This window comes from Lithobates pipiens, unplaced genomic scaffold (assembly GCF_037356315.1).
Source record: "Lithobates pipiens isolate NorthernLeopardFrog02 unplaced genomic scaffold, aLitPip1_a1.2 Scaffold_27, whole genome shotgun sequence".
Taxonomy (NCBI): Eukaryota; Metazoa; Chordata; class Amphibia; order Anura; family Ranidae; genus Lithobates; species Lithobates pipiens.
Window position 1 is genome coordinate 68,128,672 of NW_027507788.1, and position 22,361 is coordinate 68,151,032.

The 22,361-nt window shown below is 44.5% G+C and overlaps 1 protein-coding gene across 3 annotated transcripts in view; it reads left to right on the forward strand.

The window, feature by feature from the left end:
- LOC143933914 (U4/U6 small nuclear ribonucleoprotein Prp31-like) overlaps window positions 1–22,361 on the forward strand; it is a 232,544-nt gene that overhangs the window by 3,252 nt on the left and 206,931 nt on the right. For all 3 annotated transcript variants that reach the window (XM_077457063.1, XM_077457067.1, XM_077457066.1), the window contains exon 2: window positions 18,026–18,211. In XM_077457063.1, the coding sequence (XP_077313189.1) occupies window positions 18,038–18,211 (174 nt within the window). In that variant the 5' untranslated portion in view covers window positions 18,026–18,037. The remainder of the gene's footprint in view (window positions 1–18,025; window positions 18,212–22,361) is intronic.

Below are 22,361 nucleotides of genomic sequence, written 5' to 3' on the forward strand. Positions count from 1 at the left end.
TTTTTTTTTTTCTGCAGAGGGTCTGCTCCTCCCACACCGTGCCAGAGGGTAGCTGATAAGTGGGCTCCTTTTCTCCCTTTTCAGCTCAGGGAGAGCTGAACTGTTCCAGGAGCGGCTCCTTTGGCAGCGGCGGCCGTTCGCAGGGTGTTTTTAAAAAAAAAACTAAAAAATAAAAGTGACGGCGTTACAGGCCACCGCCATCTTGGTGGAGTAGGGTCTCGGCCGACCGGAAGTGAGGTATCTGGCAAGGGGGGCAGCGCCAGGAACAGGCGCAGAAATGCAGGGAGAAAAGGGAGGAACGGTCTGGTGCCTAGTTTCCAGTTCTGGTCGGGCGCAGCTGCGTTTTTTTTTGATCCCGGAACCGGTGTGTGAAGCCACCGTCCGGTGCAGCACCACTATGAATACAGTGGCAGCGGAAAATGGGACAGGCATGGGCACCAGCAAGGCCCAGGTAAGGGAGGGTTATGGGCAGTCTTCCCCATTTACTTTGTGCTTTCTCTAACAAAGCTTTCTCCCCCTTGGTGGCTGGGGCCTGTCTGGGCACAGGAAACTATTTCATGTTTTGCCTGTTGGGAGGAAGCCCTGACTCGCTGGGATTGGTGTGTGGGTTTTTTTTATTTTTTTTCTCTTTTTGGCTTTTTTTTTTTTTCTGGTAGGCTAAAAACTCAGAGCCAGCTATCAAAAATGGATGCCCCTCATGTAAAACAAAATTGCCGGAGGGTTGGAAGAGTACTTCATGTCAGGTCTGCATTGACCCTTTAGTTAAAGAGGCTTCTTCCACATGCAGCGAAATAATCGCATCAGTCAAGAAAGAGCTAGATGCTACCATTCAGGCCTTCTGGTCTTCTCTTGCGACACCATCCCTGAGTCAAGCAACTACCTCAGTCCCCTCTCAGGGCTCACAATCAATCCCAATGGTAGAGGCAGAGGCTGGCCCTCCTACCCAAAGGGAATGTTCTCCCTCACTCGGAGGAGGAGGCAGAAGATGCTCCTTCTAGATACAAACTGTCCTTGGAGCAAGTTGACAGTCTGTTAAAAGTTAATTTATGCAACTTTTGGAATTAGAGGAAGAAAAAATTTATTGTTGCAGGATTTGGTGAAGCAAAAAGTAGCACTTTCCCAGTACATTCGGTAATCTCGGAGACCATTAAAAAGGAATGGGCGGATCCGGAGAAAAAAACCTTTTCCCAAGCGCACATAAGAGGAATTTTCCATTTAATGAGGACCCAGAGTCACTTTGGAACAAGGTTCCAAAGGTAGATGCAGCTTTTTCCCAAGTGTCCAGATCAACGGATTTGGCATTTGAGGACATGGGTATTCTGAAGCATCCTATGGACAAGAGGATGGATCAGCAACTTAAAAAAAGCCTGGCAGTCCATTATGGGAAATCTTAAACCAGCTATGGCTACCACCTGTGTCTCCAGAAATATGGAGTTTTGACTGAATCAGCTAAAGGCACACATCATAGCGGATTCACACAAGCAGGAGATCCTGGATTCTTGTCCAACTCCAATAGCTGCTGTAGCCTATATTTCTCTTATATTCACCGACCGACACGGCTCTTCTCTGTAAAAAAAAAAAAGGGTTGTTAGCCTTTTCACTAGGAGAATACTAGGCATAGTTGTAACACAACACTCAGAACTCTTAGTTCCGTCCAGGTGGTCCCTTGGGCTACAATCCTACACCCTGCCATGCAGCCATCAGTTTTATTTTGCCTAGTGTAGAAGGACCTAGGAACCCTGCAGGCCCATCGGTCTGTGCTTTTTTTTTTTTTTTTTTTTTTTTTTTTTTTTTTTTTTTATATGAAGAAGCTTGGCTTTTTGCACAAGAAGAATGATCCTGTGATCTTCTATCAACAGCCGGCTGGGTGACAGGCTGGATACCCTTATCCTTGTAGTCTCCCCAGTCCGACCATCGAGCGTGTGCAGGTTGCAGCTACGGCATTCCCTGGGAGGTCGATTTTGGGGGTCCCTCACCTCCCTCTCTTCTCTCCTGAGATGGAGGGGGGGGTGCTGGCTGGCTATAGGTGCCCTGGGTCCACTGTGTTAAGCTCCCAGAAGGTGCCTGTGAGGGTCTGCTGTGGTCGAGTGCGGCGCTGTCTGTCACGCTTTTCTTTCTGTACCTCATGGAGCTGCTGGTGGCCATTTTAGGTGTGGGCGAGGCAGCATGCCCTCCTGGGCTTTAGCGGCCATTTTCCAAGGGATCTTCTATTCGGGGCACTGGCGGTCATTTTCTGGAAGCCTGAACACATTTTTTTCAGTGTTCTCTAGCAGCAGCATGGCTCATGTGCTCTCACAGCCATTTTCCCTGTGTTTCCTGTCTGTGTACTGGATGCTGGGTGGCCATTTTATTGAATCATGAGCAAGTTTTTTGGAACGTTTTAGCGCTCATTCTGGCGACTGCCACCGACACAGCTTTTGTTTCCTCTGCACTTGGGAGCACTCAGGGTCTACAGGCACTACTTGTCAACAGCGCAAAACTCCTCGGGGTGGTGAGTGCGGCGGGAAAGAGACCCTCAGTCAGCGGCAGCAAGGAGGGTGGGACTCTCACTGTCCTAAGTCTCCTTTGGGTGGCAGACAGGGTAGGGTCAGCATGGCTTCAAAAACTGATGTTTCTTCCCCTGAATCTCAGGCAATTGCAACTGGGTCACCTGCGGACTGCACAGTGCCCATGGACACCCTGACGGTGGTCCTCAATCTGTTCTTTGCAAAGATGTAGGCGGTGCATGGGAAGAAAGGTGCGTTAATTGATGCCCCTGCCCCCCTGTTCTCTGGGGAGAGCTCTAACGTAGACTCGGGTCCTGCTGAGGCTGGTGACCCCTTCTGTCTTGTCACACGACGCTGACCAGGACCGATCGGACAGTAAGGATGAGTCCCTGTCTAGGCGCGACAAAGCGCTTCTTGGAGCACTTATCACAGCTGTGCGTGTGGATCCCTCTGCTCATGTACTGGTCCCTTTTGGGTCCCGCAAGCCAACACGTTCACCTAAGGTGTTCCCGTATCTGACTTATTTTGACACGTTTATTTACAAGGAATGGGGTTGCCCACAACGGACCTTGTCGGCCCCCAAATACATGGCGGTGCGTTACCCTTTTGAAGGAGAGACTTCTCAAAAATGGTCGGCTCTTCTGGTAGTGGACCCCCCCCCCCAGTATCCAGGTTAAATTAACCATGATCCCGGTTGAGGGGACTCCTGCATTCAAGGATCCCACGGATAGGAAGGCCAAGGCAGTGGCTTGTTCCTTGTTTACGGTTGTGGGGGTCAGCCGTGTGACCAGTACTGGCATCTGCACTTGTGTCGCAGACACTGAGTGGGCAAAACGTTTGCACCGCGAATTGGGAGGGCAACAGGCTTCTCCTGTCTGCGTGGTACTAGCAGACCAACTAGTGCAAGGCCTTAAGTACGTCTGTGACGTGGTCCTGGATACTCTCCCTCTGCTATCCAGGGCTTCAGTGTCAGCTGTGGTTCTGAGGCGCCTAATTTGGCTAAAATGCTGGTCTGCTAACCAGTATCCAAAAAAGCCCTGACGGATCTTCCCTTTGGCGACCGGCTGTTTGAAGCCTCATTAGATGACATTATTAAAAATGCCATGGGTGGTAAGAGTACCCTACTCCACAGGCCAGGAAGGCTAAGGAGCCACGCCATAGGCAAGGGCCCTCTTTTTCCACTCACAAACTGCTTTTTGGTCGCCCGGAGCTTCGACTTAACGTCCTCAGCCCGACAGGACGTCCCACGGACAGTCAAAAGACGTCCCTGGAACTGCAATCCTGTGAATAAAAGTGCTACCGCATGAAGGTTTGCCCCCACCCATGTCTCAGGTGGGGGGTCGTCTTCGGGAGTTTTCAGCCCAGTGGTCCTCCCGGTTATCCGACCAATGAGTCTGCGCTCTGATTTCCACAGGCTACAAGATAGTTTCTCTCTTGGCCGCAAAACAGATTCTTCCCCTCCAGCATACCCGTATCCCCGGGAGGCCCTCTTGGGGCGGTAAGGGATTTGCTGAATCGTGGGGTGATTGTACCGGTTCTGGAATCGGAACGCTTCCAGGGATTCTACTTAAACTTCTTTGTGGTTCCAAGAAGGAAGGGGTACGTCCGATCTTGGACCTAAAGGCACTCCATCAAGGGGACTCTCTGGCGTCTTTGGACATCCGGGATGCGTACCTGCACATACCCATATGCCTCTGGCATCAAAAGTTTCTGCGATTGCAGTCGTGGAAGCCACTACCAGTTTGTGGCTCTCCCTTTTGGTTTGGTATCAGCCCCCCGAGTCTTTACCAAGGTATTTACTCCTGTGTTGGCATTGCTACTACAACGTGGGATCATGATCGTGGGTTACCTAGACTATCTCCTCCTGTGAGCTTCTTCTGCCTCAGAGTTAGAAGAGGATGTGGCGATCACCATGCAGACCCTGCAAGAATTTGGGTGATTGTTGAACCTAAAAAAAGTCAGTGATAGTACTGACTCAGCATTTGGAGTACCTAGGCTTGCTGCTGGACTCCAGGGAAGTGAGAGTTTCTCCCTTCAGACAAGCTGCAGACTCTCAGAAGTGTGGTAAAACAGCTGATGAACCGCAAGTGGTCGACACTGCGCTTCTGGATGCGAGTCCTGGGACTCATAGTTGTGCTTCCGTCGAGGCAGTACCATATGCCCAGTTCCCACCAGAGTCCTGCAGAAGGAGATCTTGACAAAGTGGGACAAATTGCTGTTGTCCCTGGATTGGCAGATCCAGGTGAGCCAGTTAGTCAGGGGTTGCCTGATATGGCTGATGTCCCCAGTGCTACAGTTCAGGTAGTCATTCCTACCTCCTGAAATGGACGGTGATCACAACGGACGCCAGCCTATTCGGCTGGGGTGGAGTGATGAGAGTTCAGTCGACTCAGGGCCTCTGGTCGATGGAGGAATCCAAGTTGCCGATCAAACTGAGAACAATCAGGCTATGCCTCTCCACATGGACAATGAGACTGCAAGGGCTTCCGATCAGGCTCCAGTCAGACAACGCCACTGCTGTGGCATAAGTCGATCAAGGAGGAACAAGAAGCTCAGCCGCTGCATGGGAGGTCACTCACATACTTCGGTGGGCAGAACGACATGTACCAGCCCTGTCTGCCATTTACATCCCAGGTGAGCCAGGTGAGCCACTGTGGAAAGAAGTGGCTGGTAATTAACTGACAGCTAAGCAGCCTCTGTACACAAAGAAAAGAGCTATTCCGATGATAGGAGCCTTGACAATGACTAGGTATTAAGAGTGACAAAGTATATTTGGCAGCATGGAGGTAGGAATTGTTTGGTGTTTTTTTTTTTTTATCTTTTTTTTTTTTTCTCTAAAGTGCGTATTTGTAAAGGGTGAAGTCCTGCAGGGATTTGGTTTTACACCGCTATCATTCAAGACTGGGTGGATTTGAATTAAATTAAGCTGATTTTTAAATCCCTAGTAAAGAGGCTTGATTTAAATCAACTCTATTTTAAATCATACATTTTTTTTTTTTTTTAACTGTAAATTTTTATTATGAGATGAAAAGAAAAATCAGCAAAAAGATACATAGCCAAATGGGCATACCCTGGCAGTAAACTTATCAAACATTAAATCATAAATTTTAAAGAGCAAGGGTCATCTGTCCTGCAGTGGCTCCTACTCTGACCCACTGTTGACTCACTGACAGTCCCATTCACTTTAATGGCACAGCTGGTCATGCGGCAGTGTCACCACAAGGTGAAGGGACCATGGCGCCAGCAGGTGAGTGGATGCCCACTAACAGGCGCTGCCATGATTTATCTGAAATGACAGGTGCTCTTTACTTCCGGACCAGCCGCTACAGTTTTACTGCGGCAGGTTGGCTCGGCTGGGCAAATCAACGTTTCCTTATGCCACTTTTCCTTTTGGCTACTAAGGGCGCACCCGCAGTGTGTGCCTGGAGCCGAAGTGAGTGTCTGGCGGGCTTGATGACCGCCGAGTACCTGCGATCGCTCGTAAACTCACAAATCTCGGTTCTTTCAGGGGAGTAGAGACCATGTTTTCATACAAGTCTTTCTCTTTCCTTTCTCCACTCCTAGACGGTCCCATTCCCCCCTACAGTTAGAACATAGTGAGGGAACATGGTTAACTCCTTACCAGTGACATTTATACAATAATCAGTGCACTTTTATAGCATTGATCGCCATATAATTGTCAATGGTGTCCAATTTGTCGGCTACAATATCGCAGTCCTGATAAATATTGCAGATCGCCGCCATTACTAGTAACAAAAAAGAGAATAATTAAAAATGCCATAAATCTATCCCCTATTTTGTAGACTCTATAACTTTTGGTAAAAAAAAAAAAAAAAAAAAAAGTAGAATACATGTCGCCCTAAACTGAGTAAAAGTTTGTGTTTTATTTGGGGAAAAAGGTGGGATATTTTATTATAGCAAAAAGTAAAATATAAATATTTGGAGGGGGGGGGGGGTGTTTTTATTTTTTCAAAATTGGTGCTCTTTGTTTTTATAGCACAAAAAATTTAAAACTGCAGAGGTGATCAAATACCACCTAAAAAGCTCTATTTGTGGGGGGGGGGGGACGACATCAATTTTGTTTGGGTACAACGTCGCACGACTGCGCAATTGTGCCATATCACAAAAAAATGGCCTGGTCATTGAGCAGCCAAATCTTCCGGGGCTTAAGTGCTTAAATGTAAGGGCTTATTCTTGCTGGTAGTTAGAAGCTTTAATATTTTGCAAACAAAATTAAGGTTTCCTATTTAGAATAAGCTTTTAGGTTAGTAAAACAGTGATAGCCGAGACACTTTTAGGTTAATCACACCTAGTTGAACTACTCAAATTCTTTTAACTAAAATAACCTTGCTAGGGCACATCATCTCAGCTTGCAGAGCCTGAATTCATGGAATGTGTTTATCAAAAATAAATATTGCATAATATACAGCCTCTTGCTACATAACCAAGCTCCATTTCATGCTGAATAAACAAAATTATCAATGTATCTGAAATGAAAATCTATTTTTTTTTTTTTTTTTTAAGATAGGCTTTTGGGAATAAAAAGCTATTTATTTATTTTTTAAATCAGATTTGATAAAAATCAAAAAAAATCTGATTTAAATAGAAAAAAATCAGAATACCCGTTTTTTTATTTTTATTTTTTATTTTTTTTTTTCACCCTGGTTCAAGAGCACAGCAATGTCTCTTGAGATTTCTGGTGTCGTCCGTTTGCCAAGGTTGTAATGGTCGGGGCACGATCCTCCATGTAGTTAAAGGAGAGTGCCTCCAGTGAGGATGAGAGAACTGTTGTGGCCAGGTTGGAGCAGGAAAGGGGCGGGTTTTTATCATAAAGATGGTCAGTAGCAGAAAAGAGAAGGGCGAAGATTTTTGCAAGTAATCATTTGCTGCTTGGAGGAATACTTGATTTGAGGCAACTGATGAGATTGTAATCAAAGATGGCGGGGAAAGGGCGTGTTGGTGAGGTTTCCAGAGAAGGGAAAATACAGGGTCCTTAACCACCTCAATACAGTGCACTTACACCCCCCTTCCTGACCAGACCAATTTTCAGCTTTCAGCACTCACAATTTGAATGATAATTACTCAGTCATGCAACACTGTACCCATATGAAGCTTGCGTAGTTTTTTTCCACACAAATGGCTTTCTTTTAGTGGTATTTAATCATTAGTGGTTTTTTTTTATTTTTTGTGTTATAAATAAAACGTACATTTTGTGAAAAAAATGCCTTTTTGTTTCTGTCATAAATTTTTGCTAATTAGTAATTTTTCTTCATAAATTTTGGACAAAATTTATACTGCTACATATCTTTGGTAAAAATAACCCATATTAGTTGGTCTTTGAAAGTTAGAGTCTACAAACTATGGTGCCAATCACTGAAAATTGATCACATCTGATCAGGCCTTTAGTACATCAGGTGTATCTCATTTCTTGAGACTCTAACAAGTCAGGAAAGTACCAATACCCCCCCAAATGACCCCTTTTTTAGAACGTAGACATTCCAAGGTATTAAGTAGCATGGTGAGTGTTTATATAATTTTTTATTTTTTTTTACAAAATTGTCATTATCAAGTTATTTCTCACACACAGCATATGCATACAACAAATTACACCCCAAAATACATTCTGCTACTCTTCCCGAGTATGGCGATACCACATGTGAGACAGCCTGGCCACATACAAGAACACCAACATTGAAGTAGTACCTTCAGATGTTCTACGAGCAAAAATGACGCATCTCTTTTCTCAACCACCTATTACACTTTTGAAGGCCCTGGAGTACCAGGACAATGGAATTTCCCATAAATGACCCCATTTTGGAAAGCAAACACCCCAACGTATAATCTGTGAGGCATAATGAGTCTTTTGAATGGTTAGTTTTTTTTTTCCAGAAGTTTTTGGAATATGTGGGAAAAAAATGAAAACTTTTCGATTTGATAGGGGTGAGTAGCACCCTCCGAGCTCTTTGTAGCACTGTGTCCTTCCTGATTATCAAAAATGAAAACTCCTATTTATTTTATTTATTTTTTCACGCAAAGTTGTCAATTTATCAGATATTTCTAACACATAGCATGTATATAGCAAAAATGACACCCCAAAACACATTCTGCTGCTACTCCCGAGTATGGCGATACCACATGTGTAGGACTTTTACACAGCCTGGTCACAGAGAGGCCGAGCATTGAAGTAGTACCTTCAGGTGTAATAGGAGCATAAATGACATCTCATTTCATTCCTACCTATCACACTTTTGAAGGTCCTGGAGTACCAGAACAGTGCAATTGCCCACAAAATGACCCCATTTTGGAAAGCAAACACCCCAACGTATATTCTATGAGGCATGGGCTGCAAATGGGTACTCTGATGGCCTGGTGACTGGTATTTGGGTACTCTGAAGGGCGGTGATAGGTACTCGGGTACTCATATGGACTGTGACAGGTACTCTGATGGACTGTGAGTGACATGTACTATGAGGGTTGGTGACAGGTCCTCTTTATTGGGGGGGGGGGGCGGCGATCAGTGTGATTGGTGTACACTGTAAGTTGTTACCGCAATCTCTATCGGTGTGTGGGGAGGAGAACCCGGTAACCTCTCGTTACCACGGTTTGTTGACATTTTAGTGATTGGCTGTGAAATGACCACAGCCGATCACGTGGGTAAACAGCCGGCCAATGGCTGTTTACCAGCGTCGGTGACGAGCAGTGTTCCCAGGGTACACGGCGCCACTGACGTGCACGTGCAGCGCGATCATGCGCCATGCACAGTGGGGGTGTGACCATCTGTGATCGGCCGTGACTTCCTCACGGCCGATCACGTGGTAAACAGCCACACCCAATGGCTGTTCATCCCCTTCGGTGGCGAGCGGTGTCTCCGTGACACGCCACTACCGAAGAAACATGGATGCGTGCGCACGATCCCGCGCATTCCCTGTTAAAACGGGACGACGTCATGACACCCTCCTGCCACAATAGGTCCGCCGCCTGGCTGTCATTTGACGGCCAGCGGTCGGGAAGTAATTAAAGATTTTACCATTGTGAGTGAAAGTATGTGTCCTTTTGTGTTGGGTCAAAAGATGAGGTGATGTAGCCAGGCTAATAACATTAACAGGGATGTTGGTCACCAGGCATGATAGTGGGAATTTCAGAGGAGAGAGAAAGTAGGGTAACCAGAGAGAAGTCATCAGTTTGATACTGGTCCAGAAGGCTGCAATCCTCAGAGAAATTGGAGAAAACATATGATCACTGTGCGTCTCAAAAGAAGAGATGGCTAGAGAGGAGGGTTAGTAAGGTCTTGAAAGGAATCCAACTCTAAATTTCTGTTCAGTGGCTGCCACCCTGGAAGAGGACAGCAACAGAAGCCAAGTCAGAATCTTGAAGCCACGTTTCAGTAATGGCAAGTATGTTAAAGTAATGGGGGATAAAAAGTTAATGTACACATCTGAGCTTGTTACAGATAGAGCACACATTCCGCAAGGCACATGAGATTAGGGGGACTGGTTTTTGGATGTAAGGAATAGTGAATTGCGGCTGTTGCCAGAGAAGGAAGGCTGACAGATGTGGGGGCTATAGTTAGAAAATGAAGGGCCAGGATTGGGTGTGATTTTTTTTTTTTTGAGTGCACAGATCTCACTTCCTGGTGTTTAGGTCAGCATGTGTTATCGGGAGTCCTTTTTCAATTACCATACCCTAAAGCAGTAGTTTTCAAATTGTGGGCCAGATGTGGTCCTTTGTTTTGCTTTTATCCGGCCCTTAAGGCATCCCCCCCCCCCACCCCACTACAACCAAAGAGCACTGTTCCTCCCATTGTTACCAGTGAAGGGCCAGTATTCCTCTCACTGACTCCAGCAACGGGAAGCTATTCCTCCGCCTAATAGCAGAGATGGAGCATAGTTTACTACTCCTGACACCAGAGCATTTTTTTTTTTTTTTTTCTCCCACTGGCCAAGTCTGCCCCACTTCCACCAATGCTTAACCACTTCGCGCCCGCACTATAGCCAAAAGACGGCTACAGCACAGACGCTATCTGCCGGGAGGGCGTCCCTGGACGTCCTCCTGTTTACTTCCCTCTGCGCGCCGCCGCAGGCACGCATCGGGGAAGTTTCTGTGCTGGACACAGCCAGTCACAGATCGCTGTAAACGGCCAATCACAGCGGCAGTTTACAGCACGATCGGCGTGCCCAATGAGAGATTATCTCATATGTAAACATATGAGATCATCTCTCATCGCCGGCTCTCCCTCCTCACACAGACAGCGTGTGAGGAGGGAGAGATGAACCGCTGTGACAGCGGTTAGTGGGGAAAAAAAGAAAATAAAGCGCCCCCCACTGTCACCTGCCCCACTGCCATCTGTTATCAGTGTCATCAATGCCAGGTGTCAGGTGTCATTGTCCTGGTGCTCCAGGGCCTTCAAAAGTGTAATGGGTAGTGAACAAGTTAGATGTGTAATTTATGCTCCTAGAACACGTGACAGTGCTCTCGGCATTTTGGGCCTCTCTATGTGGCCAGGCTGTGGAAAAGTCCCACACATGTGGTATCGTAATACTCAGAAGGGGTAGCAGTATTTTATTTTGGGGCATTATTTGTGGTATACACATGCACATGAGAGAAATGGCCTATTACAATGATAATTTTGTGGAAAAAATTAAAATAAAATAAAAAATCTTCATTTTGCAAAGAATTGTGGGAAAAAATGACGACACCATCAAAAAGCTCACCATTCCTCTTGATAAATACCTTGGAATGTCTACTTTCAAAAAAGGGGTCATTTGGGGGGTATTTGTACTTTCCTGGCTTGTTCCGGTCGCAAGAAATAGGCCACCAGCCATCAGATGTGATCAATTTTGTATGATTTGCGCCACAGCTTGTGGACTCTCTAACTTTCACAAAGACCAAATATCCACTAATTTGGGTTATTTTTATCAAAGATATGTAGCAGTATAAATTGTGGCCAAAACTTCTGAAGAAAAATTAATAATTTGAACATTTTTATCACAAACAAAAATGCGTATTTTATTTTTTATTTTATTTTAATTTTCGGTCTTTTTTTCATTTATAGCGCAAAAAATAAAAAACCCAGAGGTGATCAAATGCCACCAAAAGAGCTCTATTTGTGGGGAAAAAAAGGACAAAAAATTCATTTGGGTACAGTGTTGAATGACTGAGTAATTGTCAGTCAAATTGTGAGAGCACCGAAAGCTCAAAATTGGTCTGGGCAGGAGGTGTGTTTAAGTGCCCAGTAGGCAAATGGTTAAAATTATTTTTAAACGATCACCTTGTAAAACAACCCATTTCGTTTAGAATTGAAATTTAGAGGTAAAACATTTGTGTGTTTAACCACTTGAGATCCGCGCTATAGTGAAATGACGGCTACAGCGCGGATCTCAATTTCCGGGACTACGTCTATTGACGTCGCTCCCGGCAGCGCGCATCAGGGAAAATCTGTGTTGGCCGTGTCCCCTGGACACAGCCAATCACAGATCGCTGTAATCGGCCAATCACAGCGGCCGTTTACAGCGCGATCGCCGCCTCCAATGGGTGATGATCTCAAATGTAAACAAATGAGATAATCACCCATTGCCGAATGTGTCTCCTCACACAGCGATAGCGTGTAAGGAGACCTAAAGAGCGAGTGAGTGTTCTCTAGCAGTGTAAATGTGCCAGTATAAACCCTGCCAGTGCCCACATCTACCCCACCTGTGCACCGCCAGTGCTCCATCTGTGCACCGCCAGTGCTCCATCTGTGCACCGCCCATCTGTGCCGCCTCAGCAGTGCCCATCTGTGCTACCATGGCTAAACGTGTCTTTTCCGCTGAGGAGGCGTACCAAATTATTTCCACGGCCGACGAGAGCAACGGGAGCTCTCCTCTTCAGATTCCTATTCGGATTCTGAAGCCGACGTAAATTATGAGCCAGTCCTCAGCAGTGAAACGCTGACTGATGAATCCGAGGAGGAAGATATCCGGCCCATCAAGCGAAGGCGTTCTAGTGAGGCAGTGCCGTCCACCAGCACCGCAGTGCCCCAGCAAGAAAAGCCAAGTACCAGTGGGGTGTCATCTCAGCCCCAAAGGGTTAGGAGCCATGCTGGCCTTCCCTATGCCCTTCAGAACTCCTTGTGGCTTCCTCCTAATTCAGGAGAGGCCAATGTTCCCCCTTTCACCGCCCAGCCAGGAGTCCAGGTGGACACAGAGAATTTTAGCCCTATAGATTTTTTTTTAATTTAATTTTTACGGAGGACATGTTGGCGTCAATTGTGGCCCAGTGCAACCTGTATGCACAACAATTTATTTTTCAAAATCCGACCTCCTATTATGCCCGTCCCTACGAATGAAGAGACCTAACGGTGGAGGAGTTCAAGCTTTTTTTAGGCCTCACATTTAATATGGGACTCAACAAAAAAAATCAATTACGTACCTACTGGTCAACCCACCCCCTCCACCACTCACCGCTCTTCTCCGCGGTAATGCCCAGAACCAGGTATCAGATGATCCTGAGGTTCTTACATTTCAGTGACAATTCCCAGTGCCTTCCACGAAATGATCCAAATTATGACCGCCTTTACAAAATTCGACCAATACTAAATAAATTTTCAGAAATATTCCCCAAATTGTTTACCCCGGACCAACACATATGTGTGGATGAGTCCCTTATTAAATTTAGTGGCAGGCTTAGAATTAAGCAATTTATGCCCAGCAAAAGGGCCCGCTATGGGGTGAAGGTCTACAAATTATGTGACCGAGCCACAGGGTACACATATTCATTCAAGGTGTACGAATTGAAGGACACCCAGCTACAGCCCCCTAATTGTCCGGACTACTTGGGATCCAGCGGAAAAATTGTTTGGGACCTCATATACCCCCTACTGGATAAAGGCTACCACCTCTATGTAGATAACTTCTACACATCTCTGCCCCTGTTCCACAACCTTCACCGGAAGAAGACGCCAGCATGTGGCACTGTAAAAAAGAATCGGAAGGGCTTTCCTCAAAGTCTGGTGAACAAGAAGCTGCGGAAAGGAGAAACTGCAAGTCTAAGAAACAAGGAGGTTCTGGCAGTGAAGTGGAGGGACAGAAGGGATGTATACGTTATCTTCTATCCACAACAATACCTTCGTGGAAATCCCCAGAAGGAATGGCCCCGTAAAGAAACCCAAATGCATTTCCGAATATAATTTGTTCATGGGAGGAGTCGACTTCAACAACCAAATGATGGAACCACCAGAAAATATCAGATCAGACGTTGTTAGTCGACTCTCCGAGCGCCACTTTCCGGATAAAATCCACCCCACACCAACAGGCAAAAGACGCCAAAAAAGATGTAAGGTGTGTACCAGAGCAGGAGTCAGAAGAGACACATCTTATTATTGTGCACAATGTCCTTCCCAACCAGGCCTCTGTATAGGCGACTGTTTTCGGCGTTACCCTACTTCAATAAATTTTTAGTGAAGTATGGTAAACATAATCCTCAGTTCCTGCCTTCATACACCTTCACACCCCTTATGCCACTGCCTGCTCTGTAACTGACCCTGGCTTGTTATTTGACCACTCTTATGCCTGCCGATTCTGTACATATCTCTGCCTGATCTGGAACTGACCTTGGACTCTTTGACCACGATATTTGCCTGCCTCTTGGACTGATCTTGTATTCTGCAACTGGACTAGTGGGATTCAACACGGAGTCTCACATATATGTGAGGGGCTCCAGTATAGTTTTTCTGGAAGAAGAAAACGATTTTCTTTGTTTTCTTATTCCTAGATTAGGGTCTGGAGACTCGGAGGCTTCAAAGAGATTTGGGAGGGAGAAGCCTCTACCCCTATCCCCATTCTGTCCTGAATGAGGCTCTACTTCTGTCTGCTGCCTGTAGGACTTACTGCCATCATGCCGCACTGACCACACCACAAGGACCTGCCTACTACCAGGACCAATATTTTTGGCACTGCTGACATCTCTGCACTGACCCTGGACTGTAATATGGACAGTATCCCTGCCTGCTGCCTAAAAAACTGTGTTTGCTGTTGCTGACCAAGTCCCTGCCTGCTGCCTGGACCAATGATATCCTCCTGTGGACAACTGCGCTTCTAAAACCACAGGTAATCTTTTCTTTACCCTTTGCTCAGCATAATGTATTTGGGGGTGTAATTCTTGGTATATGCAGGCTATGTGTCCCTGGAACGCCGATGGTGTTTCTTGCATGTTGCGCCTCTGTATGTGGTCAGGCTGTGTAAACGTCTCACACATGTGGTATTCCCATACTCAGGAGGAGGAGTATTATGTATTTTGGGGTGTTATTTTTGCTATGTAAATGCTATGCGTTGGAAATATCTTTATAAACGGACAACTTTGTGTAAAAGAAAATAAAAATGCGTTTTCATTTTTTTCCACATTTTCCGAAAACTTCTGGAAAAAAATTAACCATTGAAAAGACTCATTATGCCTCATAGATTATACGTTGGGGTGTTAGCTTTCCAAAATGGGGTCATTTTCTGGACATTTCCATTGCCCTGGTGTTCCAGGGCCTTCAAAACTGTAATAGGTGGTTGAGAAATGAAATGTGTAATTTATGCTCCTAGAATGCCTGAAGGTGCTACTTCAAAATTAGGCCTCTGTATGTGGTCAGGCTGTGCGAAAGTCTCACACATGTGGTATCGTTATACTCAGGAGGAGTAGGAGAATGTATTTTGGGGTGTTATTTGTGGTATGCACATTCCGTGTGGGAGAAATAAGCTATTACAATGAAAATTTTGTGGGAAAAAAAAATAAAAAATCTTAATTTTGCAAAGAATTGTGGGGAAAAAATGACAACTTAAAATAACTAACCATGCCTCTTACTAAATACATTGGAATGTCTACTTTCCAAAAAGGGGTCATTTGGGGGGCATTTGTACTTTCCTGGCTTGTTAGGGTCTCAAGAATGGAGATAGGCCTTAGTACATCAGATGTGATCTTTTTTTGCAAATCTTTATGATTTGCACCATAGCTTGTAGACTCTATAAATTTCACACAGATCATATAATATGCAAAAATTTGGGTTATTTTTACCAAAGATGTGTAGTAGTATAAATTGTGGCCAAAATTTATGAAGAAAAATTGCTAATTTGCTAAATTTTGTCACAGAAACGAAGAAAACATTTTTTTTTTCAAAATTTTCGGTCTTTTTTTCATTTATAGTGCAGAAAATAAAGAAAAACTAGAGGTGATCAAATACCACCAAAAGAAAGCTCTATTGGTATGAAGAAAAGGACAAAAAAATCATTTGGTTACAGTGTTGCATGACTGAGTAATTGTCATTCAAAATGTGAGAGCACTGAAAGCTGAAAATTGGTCTGGGACTGAGGGGGGTTTAAGTGCCCAGTAAGTAAGTGGTTAAAAAAAAAAAAAAATTAGAATTGCCTTTTTTTTAAATGTTTCACATTCTCTCTGTGACCTAGAAAGAAAAGATTGCCTACCATGAAAACTATTTTTTTTGTAGGAACATGAGGTGAAATTCAAGGCTTGGCTGGTCGAATTTTCTAAAAAAAAAAAAAATAAATAAAAAAAAAAAAAATTGGTGGCACGATCGGATCACAAAACGCACTAAAATTCTGATTTTCAAAAGAAAATGCATTTATTCTTAGAATGTTAACTGGCATCTGGTGGGTGTGTCTTTGAAAACTTGCCAGTGCACTTGAAGGTATAAGCCAGAGTCTAGGATTGCTTTGCCTGTGTCCTGCACTGTACTCAGGATATGGATTTTTTTTTTTTTAAATCTTGATGCCTTAAGATAAAAAGTCTTCTGTTTGCAACAAAGCCCCCCCCCCCCCCACCCCAACCAGATACTTACCTGAGCCTCATCTCGATGTTTACGTGCGTTTCGGACATCCAGTACTCTCCCTACTGATTGCCTGAAATAGCAGCGTAGAGTCTTTGGCTCCCGCTGCTGTCAGTCAAAGTCAGTTAGCCAATCAGGAGAGAGGGGGTGGGCCAGGCTGCAGCTCAATGTCTGAACGCACACACGGAGCTGTGACTATGCTTGGGTGCCCCCATAGCAGGCTGTTTGGGAGGGGCCAGGGGCGCAGAAGAGGACCAGGGCTGCCCTGTGCAAGTCCATTGCACAGGGCAGGCAAGTATAACGTGTGTGTGTGTGTGTGTGTGTGTGTGTGTGTGTGTTTGTACATTTTTTTTAGAGGGGGGGGGGGGGGGAAACTTTAATGTTAGTGTTTGATTTCATTTGTGTAAATTTAAATGTTAAGTACACTTGATGAATTTCTGCTGCTTCTTTGGGATATATTTATAAACAAAATTCTTAGAGCTATTCAGCCTTAAACTGCATGTACATTATTATTATTATTATTATTATTATTATTATTATTATTATTATTATTATTATTATTATTATTATTATTATTAGAACTGGGGCAAAAAATTTTTTTTTTTTTCTCCAGGTACATGCAGCTTTGCATGACGAAGAATGGCTTTATAAATACATACACCTTCTAGGACTTCATGAGCTCATTCATTCTTTTTAGGTTTTTTTAAATGTAGGAGAAGTTACATAGTAAGGTTGAATAAAGACACCAGTCCATCCAGTTCAACCTGAGTGTGTGTACAATTGTCCCTATCCCTGTACACACTCACATCGGTCCCTACCCTCAAGGAGCCCACAATCCAAGGTCCCCATTCATATACTAGGGCCAATTTAGGACAGAAGCCAATTAACCTACCCGCATGTCTTAGGAGTGTGGGAGGAAACCGGAGTACCCGGAGGACACCCACGCTGGCACAGGGAGAACATGCAAACTCCGGGCAGGTAGTGTTGTGGTTGGGATTTGAACCAGCGACCCTTTTTACTGCTAGGTGAGTGCTAACCACTACACCACTGTGCTGCCCAAGTTGTGGTTAGCACTTCCACCTAACAGCACTAGGGTCGTTGGTTCAAATGTGACTTGGGGACCTTAGAGTCTAAGCTCCTGAGGGCACAGACTGATTTTGATGTATAATACATTGATGCCGCTATATAAGTACCTGTAATAATATTTTAGAGCCCCTAGGGAAAGTAACAGGGCTGCATGCTACACCAGTCCCTCCCGGGGACACTAAGACACAGGGAGGGATGCACTGCTTCTAGATGGTGCTGTGTACAAGGGGGCCAAAAGGCGAGGCACCTTTTTGGCCTCATTCACAGGGGTGTACAGATCAGTATACCTATAACGACCAAGCTGCATGGACCTACACGGATGTACACTTCTGGTTGTGCTTGGAGATCCATGCAGGTCTGTTGCGCCAACCTCTTGTTTTTGATTGGAACAGTCTGCCTGCACAACTATGCATTCCATGTGGGTGCAAACAGCTCTTTGTACTTGTGTATGGATCACTTTGCCTGTGTGAATGAGGCCTGCCTGGCTCCCTGTTCACCAAACTGATTTTGCTGTATGTAGCAGTTTTTATCCATCATAAGAACAAGAAAATGCAACCATGAGAATCCGCTTTTGTTAATGTGGACTAGAAAGATCTATTTTTATTTTCTTCAATTTTAATAATAAAAAAAACCCCTATGCTTATTATGTTAGGACTTTATCAGCATGTCTTTGGCGGATGAATTGCTAGCTGACCTGGAGGAGGCAGCTGAGGAAGAAGAGGAAAGCCTACTAGATGAAGAAGACCTGGAAACGATTGAGGAGGTGCAGGAGGAGATACAAGTAGATTTAAATGCAGAATCAGTGAAAAGCATAGCCAAATTGTTGGACAGTAAACAGGTGAGTCATTTTGAACTTTAATTTACTTTAGGGCTGAAAAATCTCCCTAGAGCCTGATAGCTGGTGCCTCCTATATATGTGTTTTTTGAGGTTCATTTTTTAATCTTAAAATGTGTTTGTGTTTTGTTATGCATTTGGATTTTAACTGCAGCATTTATTAAATTAAAACTGAGGTCAAGGGGAGGTATATTATGGTGGTTGGGTGGATCCACGGTCAAGCCATCTGTCTCATACTATGCCCCCAATGTAGGACAGATTCAATTTTTTTGAAAAATTACTGGTGACGCTGATCCCCCCCAGGTCATGGGCCACATCATTATAGGCGGAGATGGCAAGGTTCCCCTAGATCAAACTATAGACAGATCCAACCCATATAAACCAGTACTAAAACATATTCCAAAACACAGGGCTGCAAGCTGGCTAGATTGCTACGTTCTTTTGACCTTTATAGACATATGTAGAGACCTACATCCAAATCCAGGGAATACACATGCTATTTGCAAGTACACAAGACATACTCTAGAGTAAATCACGCGTTCTCCCCATCACACACTCCCCCCCCCCCCTTTGCCTGTTGTTGGATTGTTTGCATATGCATACGTTTGTTCCTAGCAGGCAGTTGAATCAGTTTCCCCCCCCCCTCAGTGGGATCGGCCAAGATATTGACAGCCACGTGGTCAGACCACTCTCCTGTGCAAATCAACCTGTCAGACTTGGGGACCACACCAAGACCCTCCGCATGGCGGCTCAACCCTGCCCTGCTAAACAACCTAGTTATCTACAAAAAAAAAAAAGAAATGGCCATTCACCAATATTTTTCAGAAAATCGAGCTGCAGACACCTCCCCTAGTATTAATTGGGCAGCACATAAAACCACCATTAGGGGGGAAACTGATTCAACTGCCTGCTAGGAACAAACGTATGCATATGCAAACAATCCAACAGGCAAAGGCCTTAGAAGCATGTTTATGCAAACAAAGAAGGAACCCCCACTTAGACTTAAGACTTAGACTTAAAATAGACACAGCCCGTAGGGCGCTAAACATTAGTCTTGCCGAGAAATCCCTCCGCTGGGCGAAGCATAGCTTTTACACGATGGGAGACAAACCGAATACCCTACTTGCCAGGAAACTTTCCCCTGCCCCCTACAATCCTGCCCTCCCAAAATTACGGCACAGGGATGGTAAAGTGACCAAGAACCCAGAACCAGTAATTCAATCGTTTTACGACTATTATCCCAAATTCTATACTTCACTGAAAACCTTTCCTATAACAGCAGCTGGCAGGTTCTTTAATGACATTCCACTGCCTAAACTGTTACAAGAACATTTAGAGCTAATGGAAGAAGACTTTACTGAAGGGGAAGTCAGAGCAGCTATCAAGTTTACACCCCTCGAGGGTACCTGGTCCAAATGGATTTTCGGGACATTATTACAGAAAGTATGTTAATTTGCTGGTACCACACATTTGCTCCTTCAGTGATTTGAAGAGAGGCTCCCTCCTGCCCAGTCAAGAGAATACAGCCCTTATGTAATCCCAATTTCTGGAAAGAATCACAGGGACTATAACAATTACCGTCCAATATTGCATATTAATGTAGATCTCAAATTAATGACCAAGGTGCTAGCGAACCGAATGAATACTTTTTTAGCGCGATATATTCATCCGGACCAGGTGGGGTTTGTGCCCAATCGCCAGGCTCCAGACCAGACCCATAGACTAATAAATCTAATATCAGCAGTACAATCTGATTGGGATAGTGGAGGATCTAGAAAAGCTATGCTGTTGTCATTAGATCTCTGCAAGGCTTTTGACTCCCTGTCATGGGAATATTTGTTCTTAATGTCTTAAAAGGTTATGGATTCGGGCCACAATTTTTAACTGTCTTACAAACCCTCTATAGCAGCCCAACAGCTAAGATCATGGTGAAAGGCCACAGATATCACAATTGGACATCCATAGGGTTACTAGACAGGGGTGCCCCTTGTCCCTGATTTTTATTCATACTGGCGCTGGAACCCCTGGCCATTAAAATTAAGAATCACCCCGTAATCAAGGCATACATTGTGGAGGACTAGAGCACAAATGTGCTCTTTTTGCCGACCATATCCTCCATCAATTTGCCTCACCGGCAACATCGCTCCCAAATTTGTTTTGCGTAATGCAGGACACCTTTCCATTCAAATGGCAGACAAGGACCCTCCCATATCTAGGCATCCTTTTGACTTTCACAATGGACAAGCTGTATGGGTCAAATTACCCCCCCCCCCCCCATATAAACAGATGAAGGCTGACCTCCACCGATGGGAACGCAACCCACCGTCGTGGTACGGCAGACTGTATACGATTAAAATTAACCTATTACCTAGGCTGCTTTATTTATTCAGCACATTGCCAGTCCAGATTTCCATGCCTGAATTGCACAAATTTCAAAGGGCGATCCTGAAATTTTATCTGGGCGAACAGGAGACCTCGGGTTTACAGGCATACAATGTATACACCGGGATCGCGGGTGGGCTGGGAGTCCCGGACCTAGCCATGTATTACTGGGCGGCACAAGTGGCCCAACTAATATGGTTCCACTCCTCATCACCACCAATTTGGATGACATTGGAATCTTCCTTACATTCAACAAGACCAATTAACCACTTAATGTGGCAACAATCAATCTATCTTTTTCCCTGCATTTGTGGGATAGACTTGCAAAGCCTTTTGACTTTTGATTCTTTCCAGGGATACCTTACGGAACAAATATCAACTCCCAAACTCAAAATTCTTCCACTACGTCCAAATAGCCCATTTCTTAAATTCTCTACAACGTATGTCTGATATCGCCACCTACACACCAATGGAGAATTTGTGTAGGACTCTTGATAAAACTTGGAGATGTGTCCAGTATGTTTATGTAGTTCTGACTTCTAAATTAGAAAAATTGTACTTTGACGAAGTGGAAACAGGATTTAGGGGAAACAATGGAAATGGAAGAATGGCTAAAATGTCACAAAATGCATTGAAATCGTACATAAATACATCCTTAATAGAAGCCAACTACAAAGTACTTATGAGATGGTACATGGTCCTAACAAGACTAGCAGCATGGGTTCCAGGTGCTTCCGAGGCTGTGGGATAGAGGGTACAATTTTACATAAATGGTGGACATGTCCCGAGGTAAAACACTTCTGGATCCGTATTTATAATCTTGTTTATTCGCTCACACAGGTGAATTTACGAAAGGCTCCACACCAAGCCCTGCTGGGTCAAGCGTTGGCTGGCACCTCTAGATGGGCAGGGAAACTCATAGCTTTTATTTTCACGGCAGCCAGGATAGCGATTGCTAGGTCATGGAGATCCCCCACGATTCAAATTAACTAACTTGGTAAAATCCAAACTTTTGTGGATTATGATAAATGAACGCCTCTCTGCAATCTTGTTAGATGAGCAATCTAGGTTCGAAAAAACCTTGGGACCCTGGCTCAAATATCTGACCCTTTGTGACAATAGGGGTTTGGACTGCTTCATGAGAGTGCACGGATTTCTCTGGTATTCTACCCTCTTCTCCTTTCGTCTTTTATTTTCCCACACCTTTCTTTCCTATTCTCTTCGCTCTTCTCATATCAATCTCTTTATACACACAATCCCGATCTCCAAGTGGAGAGAGGGACACCACAAACTGTCACCAACAATGTGCTATAATCTAGCAAAACATCATACACGGTAGTATGGTCCTTAGAAAGTTTAGCCATCTTGATGTATTGTGTTATAACTGTTCGTAATGAGGTTATACTGGAGAATTATTTTCTGGATTAGCTCCTTTTTTGGCAAACTTTATTGGAAGGGTAAATCAAAAAAAAAAGCTAGTAGAGACGTGGGGGCAGGTGGTCTGGTCCTGCTGGTGTGCCCAGGCGGGGCGGCACCCCCAACCCTTTGCTCAGCTGATGACCGAGCATATATGTTTTACCTAACCTCGTTTGCTTACCATACAGTTCCATATAAATTACTTTTATTGTATTATAACGATTGATATGCCTAAGTTTATTTCTCTCTTGACTTGTAAAACTCAAAAAATATTGAAACATAAAAACAGAAGTCAAAACACAATTTCTTATTGCAGGAGATATATTTTGTGTTTTATCCAAAATAAGCTGCCAAT